General features: G+C 35.5%; 1 protein-coding gene across 9 annotated transcripts in view; it reads right to left on the minus strand.

Annotated features, from left to right (window-relative positions):
- CEP128 (centrosomal protein 128) overlaps positions 1-22,851 on the minus strand; it is a 345,597-nt gene that overhangs the window by 43,010 nt on the left and 279,736 nt on the right. For 6 of the 9 annotated variants that reach the window (XM_074327098.2, XM_074327095.2, XM_074327093.2 and 3 more), the window contains 2 exons: positions 15,076-15,165; positions 7,652-7,675 (listed from right to left, as the gene is read on the minus strand). The exons of 1 other annotated variant lie outside the window; for it this stretch is intronic. In XM_074327098.2, the coding sequence (XP_074183199.2) occupies positions 7,652-7,675; positions 15,076-15,165 (114 nt within the window). The remainder of the gene's footprint in view (positions 1-7,651; positions 7,676-15,075; positions 15,166-22,851) is intronic. 2 more of the 9 variants (XM_074327096.2, XM_019731122.3) reach the window with 1 other exon arrangement.

Here is a 22,851-nt window from a genome sequence, read left to right on the forward strand (position 1 = left end):
TCAGAAGTAAAATGGACTTTCACATACTGGTTTTTTATCAAACTTGATAAACTTTCTTTATTTTTCATAATTTAACTCTAAATTCCTAGAGCTTTTTATATAGACAATAACATTTGCTACTAATGATAGTTTTACGCCCTGGCTAGGGACCACTTGCACAGAGGTTGTGGAATGGGGCATCCTTTACTAGTTCCTGGTCTGAAAGGAGGGCTTTCAAACACTAAGGTCATGTTTGCCATATATTTTTTCACAAGACCCTTATCAGATTAAAGGAAGTTCCCTTCTACTTTTAGTTTGTCAAAAAGATTGAGGCGATGAATAACGATATCATGGGAATAAAAGCTTTTTATTCATATAATGAGATCTTATTAAATTTATTTCTCCTTAATCTGTCACTATGGTGAATTGTATTGGTTGATTTTCTAATATTAAAGCAACTCTGAATTCCTGGAATAAACTCAATTTGTTCATGATAAATTATCCTTTTTATACATTCCTGGACTTACTTTGCTAATATTTTGTGTGTAATATTTTTGCATTCACATTAATATGTGAGAAGTCCCTTATTTACCCTAATTTATACTTTATATGTCTGGTTTTGTCTCAAAGGTTACGCTACCTCATAATGAGCTGGGCATGTTCCCTCTTTTTCTAGTTTCTGGAAGGGTTTTTGTAAAACTAAAATGATCTGATCCTAAAACATTTGGTATAACTTGTTTATAAAATTATCTAGACTTGGTGGCCCTTTCCAGAGAAATTTTAATTGATTAAAAATTGTTGATGAAACTTTTTAATTATTTTCTAAAATTTAGTTTTGGTACTATTCATGTTATTTCTTCTTACTCTGGCAAATTACATTTTTCTAGGAATTTATTTCTCCCAATTGTCTAACATATAACTGCAAAATTATTCACAATACCCTTGTATGTGGTTAAGTTCTCCAATAGATAACGGTTATATACTCTTTATCATTTATAACATTGTTCATTTGAACCTTCTCTTTTTTTTTCTTCATCAGTCATGATGGACATTGGCCTTTTTTATTCTTCTTTTTAAACAACCAACTTTACTTTATTGACCTTATCTATTGCATGTCTGCTTTCTAGTCATTAATTTATAGTCTTTTCTCCATTTCTTCCTTTCTTTTGCCTTTTTTTTTTTAGTTATTGTGCCATTTTCTTAATTTCTTTTGTTGAGTGATAAGCTCATTTATTTTTATCCCTTTTTTCTAATTTAAGTATTTCAGTCTTAAATTTCCCCATAAATACTACTTTTGCTGGCTGTATCACCCATTTTTAAAATTATTTTATTTTACTTTATTTTTTTATTAGTTTCAGGTGCACAAGACAAAACAATACTTAGACGTTTATCATTTATATTCCTCACACTGTGTGAACCCCCTCCCCCCATCCACTATCCCTCTGACATCGCACAGAGCCATTACATTTCCACTGTCTCTATTCCTAATGCTGTATTCCGCTTCCTGTAACCATATACATACATATACATACATACATATGTATATGTATATATATGTGTGTATATGCATATATATATAGTTGGCATTCATTATTGTTCAGCTTCAGGTGTACAGTGCAGTGACCAGGCATCTACATCATCCCTGAGGTGGTCTCCCAAATGGGATAAGTGTCCATCGGATACCCTACAAAATCTTTACAACATTATTGATTACATTCCCCAAATTAATTTTCAAAACCCCGTGGCCATCTTGTGGTTACCGACTGTTTTCTAATCCCCTCACCTTCCCCCTTATCCCCAACCCCCGCCCATCTAGCAACCCTCAGTTTTTCCTCTATGTCTCCAAAATTGTTTCTGATTAGTTCATTCACTTATTCTGTAGATTCCGCATATAAGTGAGATCATATGGTATTTGTCTTTCTCTGTCTGACTTATTTCACTTAACATAATGTTCTCTAGGTCCATCCATGTTGTTGCAAATGGTAAGATTTCTTTCTTCTTTATGGCTGCGTAATACTCCATTGTATAAATGTACCAGTTTCTTAATCCAGTCATGTATCACCCATTTTAACACATCATATTTTTATCATTCAGTTCTACATATTTATAATTTCTACTATAATATATTTTTTGACCTTGAGTTGTTAAGTAATTTACTTTGAAATTTCCAAAAGTCTGTGGCTTATCTGGTACTCTTTTTGAATCGTAGAGATAGTTATAATCATGTCACTAAATTCTGGCCCATGTAAATGAACAGAAATGGTATGTATAACTTCTAGTTTCCATGAAAGGAAAGTTACAGGCTCTCCCTTTCTTTCTCTAGTTACAATGCAGACAATATGGACTGGGGGTGGAACAGGTATCTTGGATCAGGAGGGGGAAGCAATATACTCATATTGAGGATGGTGGAGCAAAAAGTCAAAAGAAGCCTGGGTTTCCGACACCACACCTGCCATAGACATCATATATTTGGATTGATTGCTACACAAGAAAATATTTAATTTCTACCTTATTTAACCTACAATTATTTTAGGGTTTCTCTGTTAACTGAAGTCATACTTAACTCTAATACGAAGGTATGAAAATCTAAATTACCATGGTATCAATGGAAATGAAAATGAAGGCAGATTTGAGAGGTGATATGAAAAACTGAATTTATATATCTAAGCTACACTGACTTCCATTCCCTTAAAACTTCCTAAAATGACTCTTACTGTATTGTCTATATCTCCTCTTCTTCCCTGACCTCCCACTTGATAAGTTCCCTTCTCTAATCAAGGCATCCACTTAAACCCTGCCTTTCTGGCACCAAACTGTTCCAAGCTCTAATTTTTCAATCACATTCCTAACGTTGGATTACCTCCAATGGGGACTTTCCTTATTTCTGCTCGTTCTCCATCCCTCCACTCCATCCTGCACACTACACTACATTTGTGTTCCCGTACAGCACACTTAGTCTGCCACAACCCCTGAGTTAAAACTATTAATGGCTCTCTACTGGCTAAATAGCTGGGCTACCATTTTTCACCTCCCAGGCTTGCAATGCACATGACAGAGAATGCAAAATGATCACAGCACTCTTTCCAAAAGAGCGGCCAGAATCCTTCCCAAAAGACTGTTTCAACTGCCAGGACCCACCAGTAGGAACTGGCACTTAGGAAGAAACTTTGTACCTCTGAATTAAAATATCAACTATAAACTCCTTGGTTTGTATTTCAAAACTCCAATATGTCTCCTATTACTCCCTCCAAGTGCTATCTCTTATGAACCTATGAAAAAAAATGTCAAAGACTTTGAAATGAAACTTACTGGGAGTCTTCAGTAAAACTAGTTTTGCTTAGCACACCCTTTGGGTGTTCTGATTTGATGGGGTCGCTGTACCTCTCATTGTCTTTGAGCTGTTTATAACTCTGAGTTGTAGATAATTGATAGCAATGCAAATGATTTTTGTTCACAGACATGCACATAAATTTTATCTGGGGGAGGTTCAATTGATTTCCTTTCTCCACTATGGAATAAGCCAGTTTTGCATCTATTTTAAATTCATGTCAGCACTCTTTGGTGCCTATAGATAGAGATATGGCTCTTTGAACGCTCCTTTAAGTCATTGTAAAGTCTTGCTCAACCTCATTAATTAATGAGTTAAGTAAATTACTTCGTTAAGAGTCCATTTTATATTTGTATGGGAATCATGATTTTTGGATTTTACCCTTTAAAAAATGCATATATCCTTTTAACTAACCCTTTGTTCATTACTACCTTCAAAGTTTGATCACATCCTCAATACGGAACGCCTTCTCTGGCTCTTTCTACCAGGCACTACTGATACTTCCCATTTCAGAAATGAATCTAATCTCTGAAAACTAACCTAATCATGTCCCCAAACTACAAAATCTATGACTTTTCCTGATGAACCTAGACTGTAATGTCTTATTTTATAATTATTTTTTCTTCATAATTTCTACAAAAGGTGTTACCTAGCTATAAAAATAGATATTCTATTTTTATTTTATATCACTAATTTATTTATATGTAAGTAACTTCTCAAAGTATAAGTTCCTTGAGAGAACTGATCACAATTTCTTTTTTTTTTTCTCCGCTTCAGTTGTCAATGCAATGCAGTACATAGTATCCAATAAATATCCACTGCTGAGAGCTACCCATGGCCCATGAACTGGGGCTCTGAGTCAAGATTTTTTTCAGGTAATCACTTCGCTTCATTTGGAGAATCAACCTGCTATATTTTGGCTGAAAGTGGTTTCTCCTTATGAAAATTCACACTAAACTTTAATGAAGGCCATTAGAGCTTCTGTGGAACATCAAGTAAAGTTCAGGACTGATCAGAAAAGCTACTATAAAAAGAATGAATTAATTTGCTTCTGGGGAATTTTTTTCCCTCAACTATTGGACTGGTACTGAAATGTATATTCCTAAGAACAGTCTTGTGCGAGGGTCATATATGAGGTGTGATCAAAAGATACGGGCAGTGTTTAAATAAAATTTATTACAGTAGAAGACACATTGCCATTAATGTCCTTCAAAATACTCCCCTTCACTTTGAACACACTTATCCCATTGTTCTTGCCACTTTCTGAAGCAGTTCCGGAAGTCCTCTTTCACGAGTGTCTTTACTTCATCCTCCATCATGACAACACCCCCTGTCACACGTTGCTTCTGGTACAGCAATTTCTGTCAAATAAAAACATTATGGTGTGTCTTCATCCACCTTATTCACCAGATCCGGCACCATGGGACTTCTGGCTCTTCCCCAAAGTCAAAATGCCCATGAAAGGCAAACGTTTAAATTGATTCAGGACATGGAGGCAGCCATGACAGCACAATTAAAGATACTCACGAAAGAGGACTTCCAGAACTGCTTCAGAAAGTGGCAAGAATGATGGGATAAGTGTGTTCGAAGCGAGGGGAGTATTTTGAGGGAGATTAATGGCAATGTGTCTTTTACTGTAATACATTTTTTTAATTTAAACATTCACCATAGTTTTTGATCACACCTTGTATGTTCAATTTGACATTCATTATTTCATTCTACAAATGCTTAGAGATTGTCCACTGTATGTCAGGAATTTTTTACAAGACCTGGGATGCATAAGTAAAATGTAATTTCTAATCCAAGAAGCTTACCTGCTAGTGAAGGAGGAGAGGGAATAATTGAGAAAGGGGAGGAAACATGAACATATGATTGTAACCTAAGCATACAGATAATGGGTGATAAGCGAAATCAAGTTGCTCAGTATGATGAAAGCAACTTCTTACTTTCAGGTATTATAACTACTGAACTTTTAAAATCAATCTATTGCAAATATTTCTAAAGGAACATTGAAGTTTCATACTTTTGCAGATTGGTGTCAACATAATATACACCCGACTCTATGCCTCATGTACCCTTAATACCAACCCAACCCAATGCAGACCACCAGCATTTTTCTATAGTTTGAGTGCAGAGCTGTGAGAGAATAATAAATGGTCTTGAGATTGCTTTCAGCATATCTGGTTTTATGAACTATAAAATGCTTCAGCAGTTGAATAGTCTACCAAGTGCATTAAATCTACTCCTTATAATGTCATGTGAAGTCAAAGGATTTCATAATATTTGAACATTAACATTAGTACTAAGCATTTTCGTTTTTATGGTTTTACTTAATTACTTCAAATTAAACCCATCTTGAGAATATTGCTACTGTAAAAAAACCTAGTCCATTTAATCAATTTTATTTTTCTTATGACGACTTTTTATTTTACCTTTATTCCTAACTGAACAGAATAAGGCATTTATGATTCTACCCCATAGTGCTTTTAGTAAAGAGATACTATAAATAAAAAAGACTAACAAATACCAATAAATGTTATAGGCTTTTTGTTGTTATTGACATAATTTTCAGCTTCGCATAGTATATTGGTATAACTAAAGTGTTTAAATAAGTAATAATAAGGAATCACATAATGGTAATGATAGCTTAACATTTGTTTGGTCCTAAACATTGTCTTTTAATTCCCACAACAACTTGATAAAATAAGTTTCATCATAATCATTTTTACAGATGAAGGAATCAAGAAACAAGTGATTTGCTAAATGTTGTATAAGTGGCATTTAGTATGATGAAAAGTCTTCAAACTCAAAATTTCTGTTTTTGTTCATACTTTTAAAAAGAGCATTTGATTCACAAGCCAAATCCTGTTGGCAAGACACTCCCTAAGGTTAAGTAAAATATATGTGGAGGAACACTAAACATTTTATTCACCTACAATGTCATCATACTGAAACTGAGAAGGTCAGTGTACTTTCCAAATGGCCCAGTTAAATCTAAGGAATTGATTGTTTACCCACTAGGGTCTGGACACTGTCAATCAAAGTCACTTGTTTATACAGGATTAAAATGTGCTCTATTAGCATCTTTCCATTCCTCACATGAACAAAATAAATATTTTATTCTTCATTAGCGTTATTGTTTAAAGGTTTTTTTTTTATTTTTCCCTGTTCATTAAAAACATAAAAAAGATAAAATAAAAATCACCACTAGTCCCAAACGACTCAATATTTTGTATGTTTTCTTAAAGTCTTTTCTAACACAAAATATGCATATTCAGTACCTGCTTCATATTCTCCATTATACTATACACACCACTGTTTTCTCCCTCATCACAGCATAGCGATATTTACTTTTCAAAAATATGACTTTTTATGGCTCAATAATATTTCATCATAAGGTGGTACCATAATTTATTTTACTGTTCTTCCAGTGCACATGGTTTTTATTATAAAAATGTTTATTTATAAAATACAACCATGTTTTATAAAACTTGAAAAACAGAGAAAGAGATGAAATCACAGCTCTATTTCTTGTCTAACAAGTCACTGTTATGAATTTTGCTCACTCCCTTCAATACTTTTTTCATATGCCTATTATTATATAGCTTATCATTAAAGTACACACAATTTTATGTTTTGAATTTATTTCCACTTAGGATTATATTATAAACCTTTTCCATAACCATTGTGGCATGCTGGGTGAAAATTTCACACTGTATCTAACCATTACTTTATTATCAAACAATAAGTTGTCTCCCCTTTTTATTCTAAAATCATTTATTACAAAATAAATCATTTTGCAGTAAATATAGCAAGCATGTAGTCTTGACATTCATGCATTTTAAAAAAAACATTATTTCTTAATACTAGATTTCTGCATGTAAGATTCCTGAGAAAAAGACTGCCCAGCCTTTATCATTATTTGAACATTGATGAAAACAATGTAAAAATTATTAATAATACTGAATATTTTGACTTCAAAGTATAAACAGCATTCCAATCTGTTTCTTATCAACCCATCCTTTTAGTGATTTGTAAATACAGAAAAAAATATACAGGGTATTGACTACATTTAAACTAATTACATTTTCCATAAATTAGTACATCTTGGCATCATCAGTCTCAAGAGAGCAGTGGCCACTTAAATATGCACGTCTAAATTCTGTTCATTTCAAAAGTCAGTATCCACATACCTTTCATTTTAGCTTATTTCCCCCCTTGATACTTAGATGTAGTTTTAGAAATGCTTTCTGGTACTGTTTCCTTTGGGGAGTGCTTGGAATGCAAATCCACATCAGGACAGAGCAGTAATACTGACAGGAGACAGAAAATGCCCCAACTTACCGTTTCTAACACATTCACACGGTCCTGAAAAGAAAGCATAATATATAATTATAAAAACAAAGCTATCAAAATCATTACAAGTTTACTTAATTTTCAGATTTTCTCTTCATTCTCTATTAGTAATAATTTATTTTTAAATGTTAAAAATGAAACCTCCTACCTAGGATGATCTCTACAACAGAATTAGTCATGAAAGGATCACTATGCCTTTTCTCATCTCGGCGAGTGTTAGGACTACAAGGTTTAATTTAACAGTAAATACCACAAATTCAGATGCAATTACTAAATGGAATAGATTTTACCACTTTTTCATTGGTAAAATTATTTATCTACTTAAGGGTATATTATATTAAATACATTTGACAATATCAACCAGAACTAGGCAATAGTAGTGATATAAAAAAGGAATGTAACACAAATACCAGCTCTCAATTAGGTGTACAGCACAAAGTGTGATCGCACAGGAAAGTCAAGTTCAAACATAAGAATACTTCGTCAATTAAAATTAAGAGGTAAATTGTAATTAAAACAAGGCAGGAACAATAAATTAGAAAGATACGTTACATGCAGCCAATCCTGAACTCAGATGGGCTTACATTACTCATACAGAAATCAGTTTGAAAAAGAGTCATTGACAATATTCTTTAAAAAGTTCCATGATTGAGAGAAAATAGCTGCATTTTCAATCCAGTGGTTGCATTTCTCAACTCTTTTCAGAGCTGATAGCTACATACAGGGAGTTTTTAACAAATAAAAAGGGCTGAATTTGAGAAGGAGAGTCTGAAGATTTAAGGTGGGATGCCATCTTTTTCAGGATGGTCAAGGCCATTTTTCTTTCTTTTCTCTCATTGTAAGCAGTTGGAGGAGATGTGTGAAATCTGGGTTTCTTTTTGTTTAACCAAATTAACCATTTAGTCCTCAGAGGGAAAGGGTGGAGAGGGGAAATAGTATAGAGAGCCACTCAGCTCAGGTCTCTCATGGTGAAGGGACTGCCATGACCCAGGACACTTAGGAGCAGACAGAACTTGGCCTTCACCTCCTTGCTCCCAGCATCACCTAACACAACTCCCAGTCTTGCTTTTGAGGACTTCTGCAACTCAACCTCCAATCCTCAAACTGGAAAACTGAGTTGAACATTTTTACCCTTCAGACATTTGGCTATGTGGGCACGAGTTACATGAATAAATTATGCAAAATTAGCCCAAAGCAGATGTTTTTTAGCAATATAATGAGTTTAATTACATTTTGTTGGCATACTTGAGAGAACCTCACCCTCGCCCCCACAAGTTCCATGAAATAACTGCTATTTTGCTGGTGACTTGTGTACTGCCACATGAGTGTGTCATAATAGATGCATATAATGCCTCAAGTGGCCTTTGGTCTGTTGTTACCAGCCATCTTACTCATAGTGTACCTGGGACAAAGCCATTCAGCAATACTCTATCATCCTTTGCAGACTTAACAGAGCCTCATTAGATGCCTTATAGAGACAAAAATAACCTTTATACGAACCATCTCAGAAGGCTCAAAATATTCACAGCCACTGTTTGGGCCTTAAGTTTTCCCCATACTATGTATTTGTGGGCTCATATTATTTAGGATTAGCATATTTTAAAAGCATACATATGGCTCGATTGAAATCAGTAATCTCAAATGATGTGAAAGCAGAATTGAATTAAATTGTCTCTTAATTCCTATCTTGGCATTTGCCAAAGACAAAATTTATGTATTAGTTTCTTCATTTTACTTGAATATTTGTTCCAGGACTTTAAAAGAATAACGTACTGCCATGGACTACAAGCTTGTATCCTTGCAAAATTCATGTGCTGAAACCCCTAGTGTGATGGAATTTGGACATGTGGCCTTTGGGAAGTAATTAGGTCACCAGGCTCGAGTCCTCATGATAGGATTAGTGCCCTTGTAAGAAAAGAAACAACAGTGCTTGTTTCTCTTTCTGCTCTCTGCCACGTAAGGACATATGAGAATTTGACAATCTACAGGGCAGGAAGAGGGCCTTCTCCAAGATTCAAATCTGCCAGCACCTTGAGCTTGGACTTCCCAGCCTCCAGAACTGAGAGGAATAAATGTTATTTAAGCCACCCAATCCGTGGTAATTTGCTATAGCAGCCTGAGTTGACTAAGACATGGGCCTAGTCTATAAGACTATGAAAACAAAAGGTCTACAAAACCCCATTTTATTAAAGTACAAAGGTCGATAAATAATCTATTTTGATGCAATTTACTTATGTCTATAACCTACTTCATTTCAAAATGGCTTTCCACGAAAAATGTGCATGTTCAGAAAATGAGGAAATTCAGGAAATATAAAAATTCGTTTCATTAATCTAAATTTAAATAATTCAATTTTCCAATCAACAACAACTAATAAGACACCAGCCACTGCTGCCAATTCATGAGCTTTGTCTATATTGTAGTTTTTTGGTCTTAATTTCAAGACTACAAATGAAAAACAAAAACACACACACACCAAAACCCCACAAACTACTCCTAGTCTTTATGAACTTATTAACTTGCTTTTAAAATTAAAGAAATGCATTTTGAAAATTTAAACTGTTATTTGTACTTGACTTCTTTTTTGGCAGACAAGATTAGTTATTATAATTCTGCATATAAAAGAATCAGGCTATTGCAAACCCTTATTCTCAAAACATCTGCATACTTCCTCTCATGTTCTTATTATTAAAATGGAGGTAACTTAAGCCAATAATGGACATTGATACATCCTATGAAAAACTGCCAGTATATGTCCTAGAATGAATATATAATTATACCAAAATAAATTATATTCTTAACCTCTCCCACTCTTATTAGAACTGCAATTGTAGTGTTTGGTTGTTGTAGTTTAATCTCCAATTAAACAGATTTTACCTTCAAGCTCAAGCTGCAAGTTCAACACACTCCCTACTCCCCCATCACAACCCCCTTCCCCACCTGAGCTTGGATTCTGAAAGAAAAAAAATGTATCATTAGGACACTAAAAGGGGGATTTTAAAGGTGGGAGAAGTAGAGACAAAGACAACCTCCAGAAGTAAGAAAGACATTCTCACTGTAATCGTGCTATTTCAGGTGGTTTAAAAAATCCATGGTTCTTATTTTTGCAGTCATGGATTTTGAGGGTCTAATTAAATTTGAACTTGTCCCCAGGAAAATGTACATTATCCACAACACACACACAATTCCGCATACACTTTTAGGGGAATTGCAGACTCTCTGAAGCCCACCCACCCATGGGCCTTCAAGTTCTTTCACTCTAAATAAAAACACCTGAAATAAGATCTAAGAATATTATAGAAATAAATAATTTTATTAAACCAAATCTATTTCTCCTGTATGAAATATTTCTAGATAAATACCATCAAAAATAAGGAAAGAAACAATTGGGGTGGAAGGTTATACAAAAACCAAAGGAAAATTTTCCTTCAAGTATTTTGAAGAAGAAAAGTTCTTGGGGGAACTAACGTATTTTATTGCTATTGGTTTTTTGTTTTGCTTTGTTTTGTTTTTGTGATTGGATAGTCTCTTTCCCACTACCCTTTGGTTCTAAGGAGGGGAAAGTCTAAGAAACACGTAAAATGGCAACAACTATTTTAATGCTACTCTTAAAGTACATGTGTAGTCACTGCATAGTCAGTGACTCACAATGTTCTTACCGATGACTAACAGTTCTTACCAATGCGAATATTACAGACTAATTTTTAAATGAAAATAACGCTGCTGGACATAATGTTTTAATTCATTCTGGACTTGAGAGATTGAGTTATATAAATATAACTAGAGAGAGTTATATTTTTGGGGGAGACCTATAGTGCATATGCACTATAAAAGTGTGTATTTTATTGTAAAAACAGTCATGGGGATGTAAAGTACAGCATAGGGAATATAGTCAGTAATATTGTAATAACTATCTGGTGTCAGATGGGTACTAGACTTATCAGGGGGATCACTGTGTAAATTATACAAATGTCTAATCACTATGTTGTATACCTGAAATTGATATAATATTCTATGTGAACTGTAATTGAAAAAAAAATTTAAATATGTATTTTAACTTTTTATGATGAGCTTAGTAACCTGCCTTGAGCTGTATATATTCTTTTGTTACTTGGTCATAATGGGGTGTACACTGAAATTTATAAATGAACCAAAGCAAGTTGATTAGCATCATTAGAGATGGGCAAAAATTTGTAGGCCAAGTTAAGAAAAGAACACTAAATGGATCTTTGGTATCTGAATCCCTGTTCATGAACAGTTCATTTCATTCAGCTGAGCCAATCAATTAGACACATTGATTCATCCATTCCATCAAGGAATGAATTAGAAGCTTTATACGTCTAAATAATCAGAGTTGTTCGGCATTTGGTTAAGTATAGTTGAACAGGTCTAGTGACTTTATCAGAATAATGCAGAATTTTCCAAGAATGCTTTAAATATATCATTAGCATATGAAAAAGCACAATACTGGCATAAAAATATAACAAGAGTCTCTATCCCTTCCAATTCTGAGAAGCTTTAAGAGTATAAAATAATTCTGGAAACTTCTCTGGGACTGAAGCTCTGTGATAGACATATAATTTTCAAAAAGAAAAAACAACAATGAGGACTCCCTCCCATCACTGTTCTAAAAGCACAATGCCTCCTTCCAGAAGAAAAATCCACTCAGCTTCACCCCGAGAGACCACTGCATGACATTTTTCCTGTCAGTGTTAACTCTGTTTAATCAACACTCACTCTTTAGCTACTACTTCCTACATGAAGGGTATAAAATGAAATGCAAAGATGTATATTTTTCCTCTATGCATTTCCACACAGCAATCCATTACATTTAACAAATTGTCAATCCTTTTTTAATAATTAAAAGAATTAGAAATAATTTCAAATGTATTCTTTTCCAAGCTTCAAGACATTAAAATGAAATAAAAGACCTTTATTAATCATCACAAAAAGATTAGCAATTTCACACAGAGATTTAAAATAAGTGAAAATAAAATAGAGATAAGAATCGCCAACAACCTGAATGTTGGAACACAAAAAAAGCTTTAGAATATAGAGTAAGTTGGCTGTGAAACTATCAAATGAATTAACAATCTATACATAAAATTGCATTTTATCCATTAAAAGTCAGACAAAGTTATTTCATACTTTTGAAAAATTAGGATGGATGGAATCAGACAATGTGCAGTGGTTTCTCAATTATCCAGTGTTTGATTTAGCCATCATTAAATACCTGTAGTCAATCTTTGTTAACTCATTTCATTAGATGCTCATGAACCTTTTTCAAATAATCTACTTCAGGGTCCAAAACAACAAAGCAAATACTGAAAAGAAAACCACAAGGCATCACGGTTGTGTCTAAGAAGCTGTCCATAAACCCCACACCCAACATTTTGACTTATCATGAAAAGCCAGTTTAAAAGGATGCATCATTTCCTTGCCTAGAAGGAATACCCAGTAATGTTCCTTTGTATCTGCTTTTCACCCAGGAAGTGGACAATCAGAAGCAGAAACTATCACATTTCCACACAGAATCAAAGGGTATGCTCCATGTTTCTGATCTGGTCTCTCATTGACCACCATTCCCCTGGGTGGACAGAAGAGGCATCTGGCTGTGCCTCCGTAGCTTTCTTCCGTTAGATCCCATGTTGGCGTTTGGATTTGTGGTCTCGTTTGTTATGAGGACATTACTGACCACTGTACTTCAGTCTGACACTGTTCAGGAAAGGCTGAGATTGCATTTATCCTAAAGTGGGATGTGTGCATGGGTTTGTGGGCTGAGGAATACAAGTGGGGTGGAGGAGAGAGATGAAGGTAAATGTACGGAAATGGGGCTCTGTTGGTTTGTTTCAACAGATTTCATGCTGGAAAATGAAGCCCAAGAAGTTAGGTAAGGGTTTTGCTTAACATCCCTGTAAACACTTCCAGTCCACTTTATGAAACTAATACTAAAATATCTCAGATTTAGCCTTTATATTCCAGACCACAAAGCAAACAAATGTGTTTTTTGCTTGTTTGTGTTTTTTCCTTTAAAATGAAGAATTTAAGCACAAATGGAATGTGATGCATAGGTGTATACGCACAGGATGAGACTACAAACCAAATGAAGGGCAGAAGACAGAATTATTTTTCTCCTGGAATTGCTCAATTCCACAGTGAGAGTGCTGGTAACAGGTAATGAAAGTTCAGTGAATGACATTTGGACTGGGGAACAACTAAAAATTATTGGCAGGTAATAGAAAGGCTATGATGGTGGTTAGGAGCAATGCAAATGACAACCAATGTAACTTCAAAGATTGACTGTCCCCCAAGAGAGAGGCAGAAACTGGAGTTGAGTAGTAGGCGGGAAAAGCCAACAGCCTAGAAACCAACACACCATAATTTTTTGAAGGATTTACATTTTAAGAAATAAAGTGCATGTCTCCAGTTGTGAGGTTAGTCATATATCAGCTGAATATGCTCTGAACTCTTATGCAAATCATAGTGCTGTGATGGTCATGGCATAATTTACAAGTAGATTTGTGTCATGCAGAACTTGTGGGAAACCATAGGACATGCTTTTTCTTCAGCGTGTGTATTTGACTGCCACCAAAATAGCTTATCTAATGAGACTCCCTGAGGCTGACATCTCCTTTGTTTCCCTCAAGGGTATGTATCTCCTGGGCTTCTAGGTGAAGAATGTTCACAAGGAAACCCACATAACCATAGAACCCTTTGTTTTGTCTCCAGCTCCTTCCTCCTGAATATCTGAATCACAGAACTTGATTTTTAACTATCATGCAAATCACATAGCTGAGTCATTAAATGATACGGGCACCCAGTCCACCTTGGGAATTAAACTGCTTACCTTTGAGCAATTTCAATAATCCACATCCTAATTTACATGTAGAGTCATTTACTCAATTCTTTTCAGGAATTAAAGCACAAGGAACATTCTACTAGAGACTCTGTCTCACTCTCATTCCCATATTCCTTCTGTGTCCATTTACTTCTCACTAATCTATACTAAAGAGAGAGTCTACTGATAAGGATAATCAAGACATAAACTGACAGTTTTAAATAATGTATCTGGCTGACATGAGTTAGGTTTTTCTTATTTTCTAATTCAGTTTGACTAAGATTCAACCTATATTAATCACCATTTCCTAATAAACAAGCACAGAAAAAAAGGGATAGGTGGTTAAAGGATTTAAAACTAACCTTAGATTATCTGTACTCCAATAATCAACGGTGCACTATTCTTAGTATCTAAGAAAACTGAGAGAAAAACCCCCAATAACTTAGTTTTCAGTTGCATTTCTGGGAAGCATACCTGAAGGCTGACTTATCCTGTATATCCTAAAATAAAGAAGATGTATTTTGACTATCCAGTTTTAAATATTCTAAACATTCCTATCCATGAAATACTTAACTGCTTTTTCTTCAAATTGAGCTTCATTCTGATTTTTCATTGCAGTCTGACTAGCATCTTCCCAAGGTGGAATTTTAAACTGTAGCTTTGGCTGTTTAAGAGAGATGTATGTGAGTAAAGAAAAAACACTGGAAAGCTCTATTGTGCTAAAATAATCAAAAGCGCTATAAATAATAATAGCTATAAAAATAATACTAATAGGACTATAATAATTTCAAATACAGTTTTAACTTTTGCATTTGGAGAAAATAGTATCATGCTGTCCTTTTAAAATGGACCCCAAAATAATTCCTCATCCCACTTAAAGGCACAAATTTTAGGAAAATCATTATGCGAAATTTAAAACATTTTACTGCTCAGGCTTATAAATAAGTAGTGATTTAGTTGAAAGTATCCTCCACTGTCTTGGTTTCAAAAAATCATTCCTGGAAGGAATTGATCCTAAATTCCAAAGTCTATTAAATGAAGGAATAAATGAGATGGGAGCTTGTTAACAGACACACCTGGGCAGTTTTGGTTGGTAATGAAAACTACTTTTAACACTCACAACCTTACCTGCAGATAATGAAGCGCTGAAGCATGTGAGCTGAGGAGTTCAGGAAGGTCTGATTACTCAAAATTATACTTTCCTTCCATTTGCAAAATTATTTAAAATTCTATCAATGGAAATTTATTCTTTGGGGAAGAACTCAAAAATTTATTCTTTGACTCTCTCCACTTCAGTTAATCTTTCAGAAGGGAAACATTCCTAAGAGAGATAACCATTAACCCAGTTCATTCCAAGGCAGGGGTCAGCAAAATTGGACAGTGGGTCAAATGCAGCCCACTGCCTGATTTCATAGGTCCATGAGCTAAGAGGGGTTTTTACATTTTCACTGGGCTAGAAAAAAATTCAATGTAAGAATAGTATTTCATGACATGGAAAAATGACATGAAACTCAAATTTCAGTTTCCATAACTGAAGTTTTATTGGAACATAGCCCATTTACTTCTTTACATACGGTCTATGGCTGCTTTTATCCTACAATGGCAGAGTTGAGTTGTGGGACAACATATTGCTTGCAAAATTGAAAATATTTAGAGTTTTGCCCTTTACAGGAAGTTCAGTGACCCTCTGTTCTAAGGTGTTGTTATCCTCTAAGAATTACTTCCTGACTCACAGAGGTTGCCCTGGCAAACCGTTCAAGGTTCTGGAAGGAGAGGATGAGGTGAAACACACTGACCAGTGTCAAGAGAATAAGAACCAGAAAGATTTTATCCAACTTTTAAGCTTTAAAACAAAATTTAAAAGTTGTATATGCATATATACATATAGTACCCAGAATATAAGCCATTCCACAGACCACATAAGTTTCTTCCTTTTGTCCTTTACTCCTTTTATCCATCATTCTTTCTTTCTTTCCAATGTCTTTCCATCCTTCCTTTCTTGCTTCCTTTCTCTCTCCCTCCTCCCTTCCACTCACTTATTCATTTACTTAATTAATCCATTCATCCACACAGGCTCCATGTTGGAGAATGGGTACACAGCTATAGACAAGGGATATAAGGTCTCTTCACAGAGCTTAAATTCCAAAGGAGGAGGAAAGACATGAATAAAGAAGTCACCCAGGAACTGATGGGAGGTGATGAGGGTAGAGGTTCAGTTTAGACAAGGTTGGTCAGGGTCAGTTCCCAGAAGAGGTGACATTTGCGCTGAAACTCAACAGGATGAAATGAGCCATCAGTGAAAGAGCTAAGGGAAAGCATGATCGAGACAGTAGCACATGCAAAGCTCCGGGGACAAAAGGGTTTAATTTCAGGAACAAAAGGGACACTGGGATGTGTGCTGTGGCTGTTAATGAAACAATCCCTTTAAATTACCAAAAAGTATAAAATAAAAAAAAACCCAAAATGCTATTAAAACCTTATTATTTGCCAAAAATTGTATCGGGTGCTTTCCACATATGTTCTCATTTAATGCTCACAAAAACTCTCCCTTGGCGAACATTATTAACTTCATTCATTTAAAGTCAGAGAAAACAGACTCACAGGTATTAAATGTATCGAATTCCACACTGTGATTAAATGTTGGAGCTTAGACTGTAATTCACGTCCACCTGACTCAAAGGAGTCCATATTAACTCTCAAAAAAGCAAATTAAAGATCACATTAAATATATATATATATTTAACAACTCTGCAAAATGGAACTAATGGAAATACCATATGCTGACAGTGAAGTTTTATGAGCAGATAGACAATAAATGCTTTTTTATTACCATCAGGGGCTATTTCGTCTGTGTGTGTGTTTGGTGAAGGTTAGGGGATACACTGGAAAACTGTTCCGGAGCCTCTTTCTCAAAATTATTCATTCCAGAACAGCATTCCAGAACCTTATTTTTAACAGATGTCAGGTGACAGTATAACAAAACACATGCTATCTCACAATACATTTAATGTTCAAACAAAAACTGTTATTGATACACATTTTTATATTTATTTACTCTGTAATAAAAGGGATTACATTTTTTGCCATACGCCTTTCTTACGTAAGTTGCAACCCCTCTGACTTCTGGGTCTGACAGTAGGCCAGCCGGGCACACAGTCATGACCACCAGGGAGCTCTCAGAAGACAGGACAAAGGGCGGCAGAGACCTACACTTAATTAGCTGTGCAGATAAATGGCACCTCTATTGTGTGCTGCTTTTCCACCTCTTTTAGATTGAGGCTGCAGGAGCTTAGATTCATCACCGAGCTCATAAATGGCCTCTCCCCCCCACTCCCGTTTCACTCGGGACAAATTTATTAGTTCTTTTCTCACAGTGAAATGAAATGTTGGGATTTCAATTACAACCGGAGGGTGGTAACGACATGGAGTCTCTTGTAGGTAATATTTTTCTATTTCATTTTTATGAGCAAACACAGAAATATTGTTAACAGACATTAAATGTTATTTATTAAAGTAAACATTAAACTTCTAACAAATTAAATTTTGTAATGTAGATACTCTTGGAAAGGAATGCACTTCAGAATCAATTTTTTTGAAACCAAAATAATCACTGATTATGATAAGAAGTCAAAGATAGAGAAGAGATGCTTATTAGTCATTCTTTCAGCTCATAAAACAAATCTTTGAGGTTTGAAGCATTAAGAGGACATCATTGAAAGTAGAGTTCTCACTTCTGGGGCTATCTCCCATTCCCATCTCTGGCTGATTTGCTTTAGTTTTATCACTTTTTTGCACAATTTAAAATTTATGCAAACATTTTCAATGCTGCCTTTAATTTTTGCCAGAATATTTTGAACCTGGTTTAAAACTGAAATTGAAGAAGCCCGAGGAGGGTTTTAATAACAACTTTCTTCAGTCTGTTTATTTAAAACATGATGAATAAGCAAAAAGAAAAGGTGCAGAATGGAAAAAGAAAAATGATCCCTTCTCCTTCCTAGAAGTGCTCGAGATTACTGGATTGTTCGTAATCTCGCACCAGGGATGAAAATCTTCCTCACGTGCCAATGGCCAAATATATACATACATATATATTTATATTTATATGACACTGTCCCAGTTGCCATGTGCATTTAAGCTTAGATTTATGCATAGTTTTAAAGATATAGAAAGGCAGTGAGAAGTTTCACTAAATCTCCAGTATTGCCTGACTTATTTAATGCACTTTCTAAAAAGTATTTAGTTTCTTATAGTCTCGTTTTTGAGGAGGTAGGAAGTCAGCTAGTGTTTTACCACACTAAATGTGTAATATGCTTGCTAATGAATCATTCTCATAGGAAAAAAAAACAAGGAAGAAATTAAAAGAAAGGCCAGGAACCTAAACAAATAAACAAAGTGTAGCAATTCAGTTCTCCATAAGCTCAGGAGGCATTAAGCACAGTGGTAGGGAAGCCAGGCAGACTCTAATATAAGTAAGTGATAGCCCTGCCACTTACGGGCTTCTCAAGCTGCATGCCTTAGCTTCTTTATCTGTAAAATGAGAATAGCAGTATCTCTTATAGAATTGTTATAAGGAATAAATGACATATATTGAGAAGTTTGAGCATAGGGCATGACAAAAGAATTGCTCATTAGCTATTAATATCATTCATTAACAAATCAGAGGGCCTGTTTTTCCCCTTCTTTGATGCACAGACCATCACCCTTGGGGTGGATTTAATGCAATCTTGACAGGAATTAAGAAGTGTTAAATAAGTATTTGTTAATAGAGTGAAACATAATCTTAGTGAGTTTTCAAGACTCCAGCTTGGGGAAATCCTCTGCAGTGTTTCTTTATATTCTGGAAAATCAGCCAAAGATGGGATGGGAGAGCCCCAGAAGTGAGAACTCTAATTTCTTTCAATGATGTCTTAATGCTTCAGACCTCAAAGATTTGTTTTATGAGGCAATGGAAACTGTTTTAACCTGAAATGTATTATTGATGAGCAACTGTTTCCAAATTTGTTGCAAACTACAGCCATTACTTAAAATATTGCTTTCCACAACTGTCAATGTTATCAAGAGATGGAAGACAAAATGGAGCACACAGTGTTACATTTGAACGTCTGAGTGCCCGTAAAATTCATAGGTTGAAATCCTAATCCCCAATATGATACTATTAGGAGGTGGGGGCATGAGGGTGGAGCCCTCATAAAAGAGCCTATTCAAGAGACTCAGCGCGCTCTCTCTGCTCTGTGCCATGTGAGGACACAGCCAGAAGTGGCTATCTATGAATCAGGAAGGAGGCCCTCACCACCTACCAGCATAAATACCGAACATTGCATCTGCCTTGATCTTGGACTTCCCAGCCTCTAGAACTGTGAGAAGTAAATGTTACTAGTACAAGTTACCTAATTTAAGGTATTTTTGTTATAGCAGCCTGAACTGATTAAGACACACAGTTATCTGTCTAAAGTTGAAGGCCCTATCTAGGAATGTAACGTGAGAAAAACAGCAGATACGCACGATGTAGAACAGTGTCGTAGTGATCACTTAATCCGCAATGCAAATGAAATTGCCTCCAACTACCAGGTGACAGTTGACTCTGGAAACATGGCAAAACTCTCTGACAAGCTCAACACTGCAAAACTTCATAATGTGCTTAGATTACTTTCATTTTTCACAGGAAAATGTAAGCTGCTCTTCACATCAGCCCCTGTGCCCACGAAGCCCAGAACTCAGACTCTGACAAAACTCCATGTTTTATGGAAATATTGCTTTGCATGCAGTCAACTGCAAAGGGGATAGTGTACAGAGATAGATAAAATAACTTCCCCCCTTGGGAGCAATTTGCAAAATCTGTAACATACTTGGTTCATTTTCACTACCAAGTTTTTTAGACTTCCAGTCACGGAGTAAAATTTGGGCTTTTGAGCTCAAAGAGGACACAGTTTTTGCAGTTTTAAATGTATCCAAATGGTGCCTTTTTTTTTTTTTTTTTTTTTTTTTGAGACATTTTTAGAAGCTTGACTCAAGAAGACTGCTGGATCCTGAGGACCTGTGCTTTGCATCCCTCAGGAGAAACAGAACCGACCACATTTTCATATTTTTTATCCTCAAAAGAAAATGATTTAGTCAATCAACTTCCAATTATTCAGACACAAGAATACTTCACTCTCAAGGCTTTCTATTTTCAAGTTAAATTCTGTCATAAATTTGGAAATAAAACTAAGTTGCAAATTTCAGGTAAAATAGGATGATAAAATTTCCAGTGGAATCTATTTTACTGAGCTCGGTTCCCTGCTCTCCCGAGGCCTCCTAATGTAGTAAATTGAAGTATACAAACCTAATTGGTTGAGACCTTGCTTGACCTTATAATACAGACTGATTATGTATCATGTCTGTTAAGACCTCGAACCGAATTTAAGGCTTGATAAGACTTCTCAGCTTTTAATAAAAGAGAGATTTTTAATGAGCCACCAACTTGCCTTGTCCTGAAAGTGTTGCTCAAACCTCCCACCCCCCACAGTGACCCATGTTTTGTTTTGTTTATGTCATTGCTTAGAACAGTTTTTTTAAGAAATCATGTATCAGAAAAAGATAGTGATTTGCTTACATTCCGAGGACTGCATCTCGGAAAGAATAAGTAGGTATGCATCACATTTTGGTTTCTAGAATTATGTAAGTTCCATTATAACTCTTGTGAGTTATCCCAGGGATGAGCAGGATACTGAATTTATTCTTTAGTTTAATAAAGCCTTAAAGAGTCAATCCCAATGTATCAATGTATTTAAACTGGGATGTCTAGAAATGTACTTTAGTACCAAGACAATCAGAATTTCTGCAGAAATTTTAAGAACTGCTTTAACCAATCCTTCGATTCTTCTGGAGAGCCAGTGTTGGAACACAACCTCCCAGGTCACTCTCTCTCCCCCTTCTAAAGTCACTCAGGGACTCTTTGCTGCCCCATCCTTGCATTTCTATCCACAATCTCTAAAATCTCCAGACCACAATGTGGTTTGAAAGTATAGGTTATGGGCACGCCACAGTCAGGCAAACATGACTGACAGCAAAACAACAGAAATTACCCAGTTGGTCTGTCACTGGCCCAGTTTGTCACATGGTTGTTTACCGGGAGAACTGGCCATCTACTGGGACTCCCGAGATGTTAATGTTTGATATGCCAGCCTCTGCTAGGGCGATTTATTTGTCCATGTCAGTTTTTTGTCTTTGGTGGTTTTCCTTGCCCAGTAAATCCCCAATGATGTGTCTGCCAACTCTACACTGGAATTCTTTTCCATATTATAATACCCCTATATTAATATTCATTAGACTTGTTCCAAGAGAACTAAGAAATTTGAGTTCTATTTTTCTTTTCTTAAAAACACTGTGCTGCCATAGGCTGGCTACTCCATAAGTAGCTGAAATGAAGTAATGGCTGAGGAAAAGATTATCTTCTCCTTCCTGTTCATTTCTAATGCTTTTGCCTAAGCACTATTTAGGAGACAAAAACAAAATCAACCCCCTGCCCTTCCATTCCCAAAGCATTTCCCAAAAATAAATGATATCCCTCAAATGGAAGGTTCCAGACTATTTTTAAAAGCTATCTGGGAGAGAAATTAAATATAATTATGGGTCATCTGAAAAATAGCATGCCTATAATGCCATTTAATTATCCTTCAAGGGCATAGCTTCTAGAATGTCTCAGAGAAAAATGTATTACTTTTTAAAAAAACATAGAATCATTTTTTAAATTAAATGAAGGATTCAGCTCATTTCTAATGAAAATACTGATACTGAAGAAAGTGTCCAGAAATACTTGTGATGTTTAGATTATAGAGCCTACAACTAAAATGTTTCCTTTTTCCTCTTAATGTGATTGATATTCATGTGTAGCCCATATCATCAATTTCATTACTACTACATTGTGAATTATTTCACTTTTCCATTATATTCAGTAGTTATCCAAAGATGTAAACACTTCCTTTAGCATAATCTGACCAAAATCTGAATTTAAAATCCTGGTTACCCATGGGAGGAGGAGAGGAGAGGGAGAGAGGAGAAAGAGAGGGGGCTCCGGAAGGAGGCCGGGGGTGGGGGGAAGTGGCTCCAGGAGGGCAGACACATTTACTGCTTTGTCCCCAGCATGCAGCACCAGGTCGGGCATATAGTAGGTGCAGATAAACAGTCAGTGTGTGGAATCAATATTTATGGAGGACCTGCCAGGCCCCAAGGTTTATACGCTTTTTATCCTAGTTAATCCTCTCCATAACCCTATGAAGTCAGTATTATTAGTGTCCCCAGTTTACAGATACGAATACTGCTTCAAAAGGCCCAAAGATGGCCTCGCAGAAGAGGAAAATGAATAGAAACA

Source organism: Rhinolophus sinicus, chromosome 3 (assembly GCF_057876585.1).
Source record: "Rhinolophus sinicus isolate RSI-liver-muscle chromosome 3, RSI-T2T, whole genome shotgun sequence".
NCBI lineage: Eukaryota > Metazoa > Chordata > Mammalia > Chiroptera > Rhinolophidae > Rhinolophus > Rhinolophus sinicus.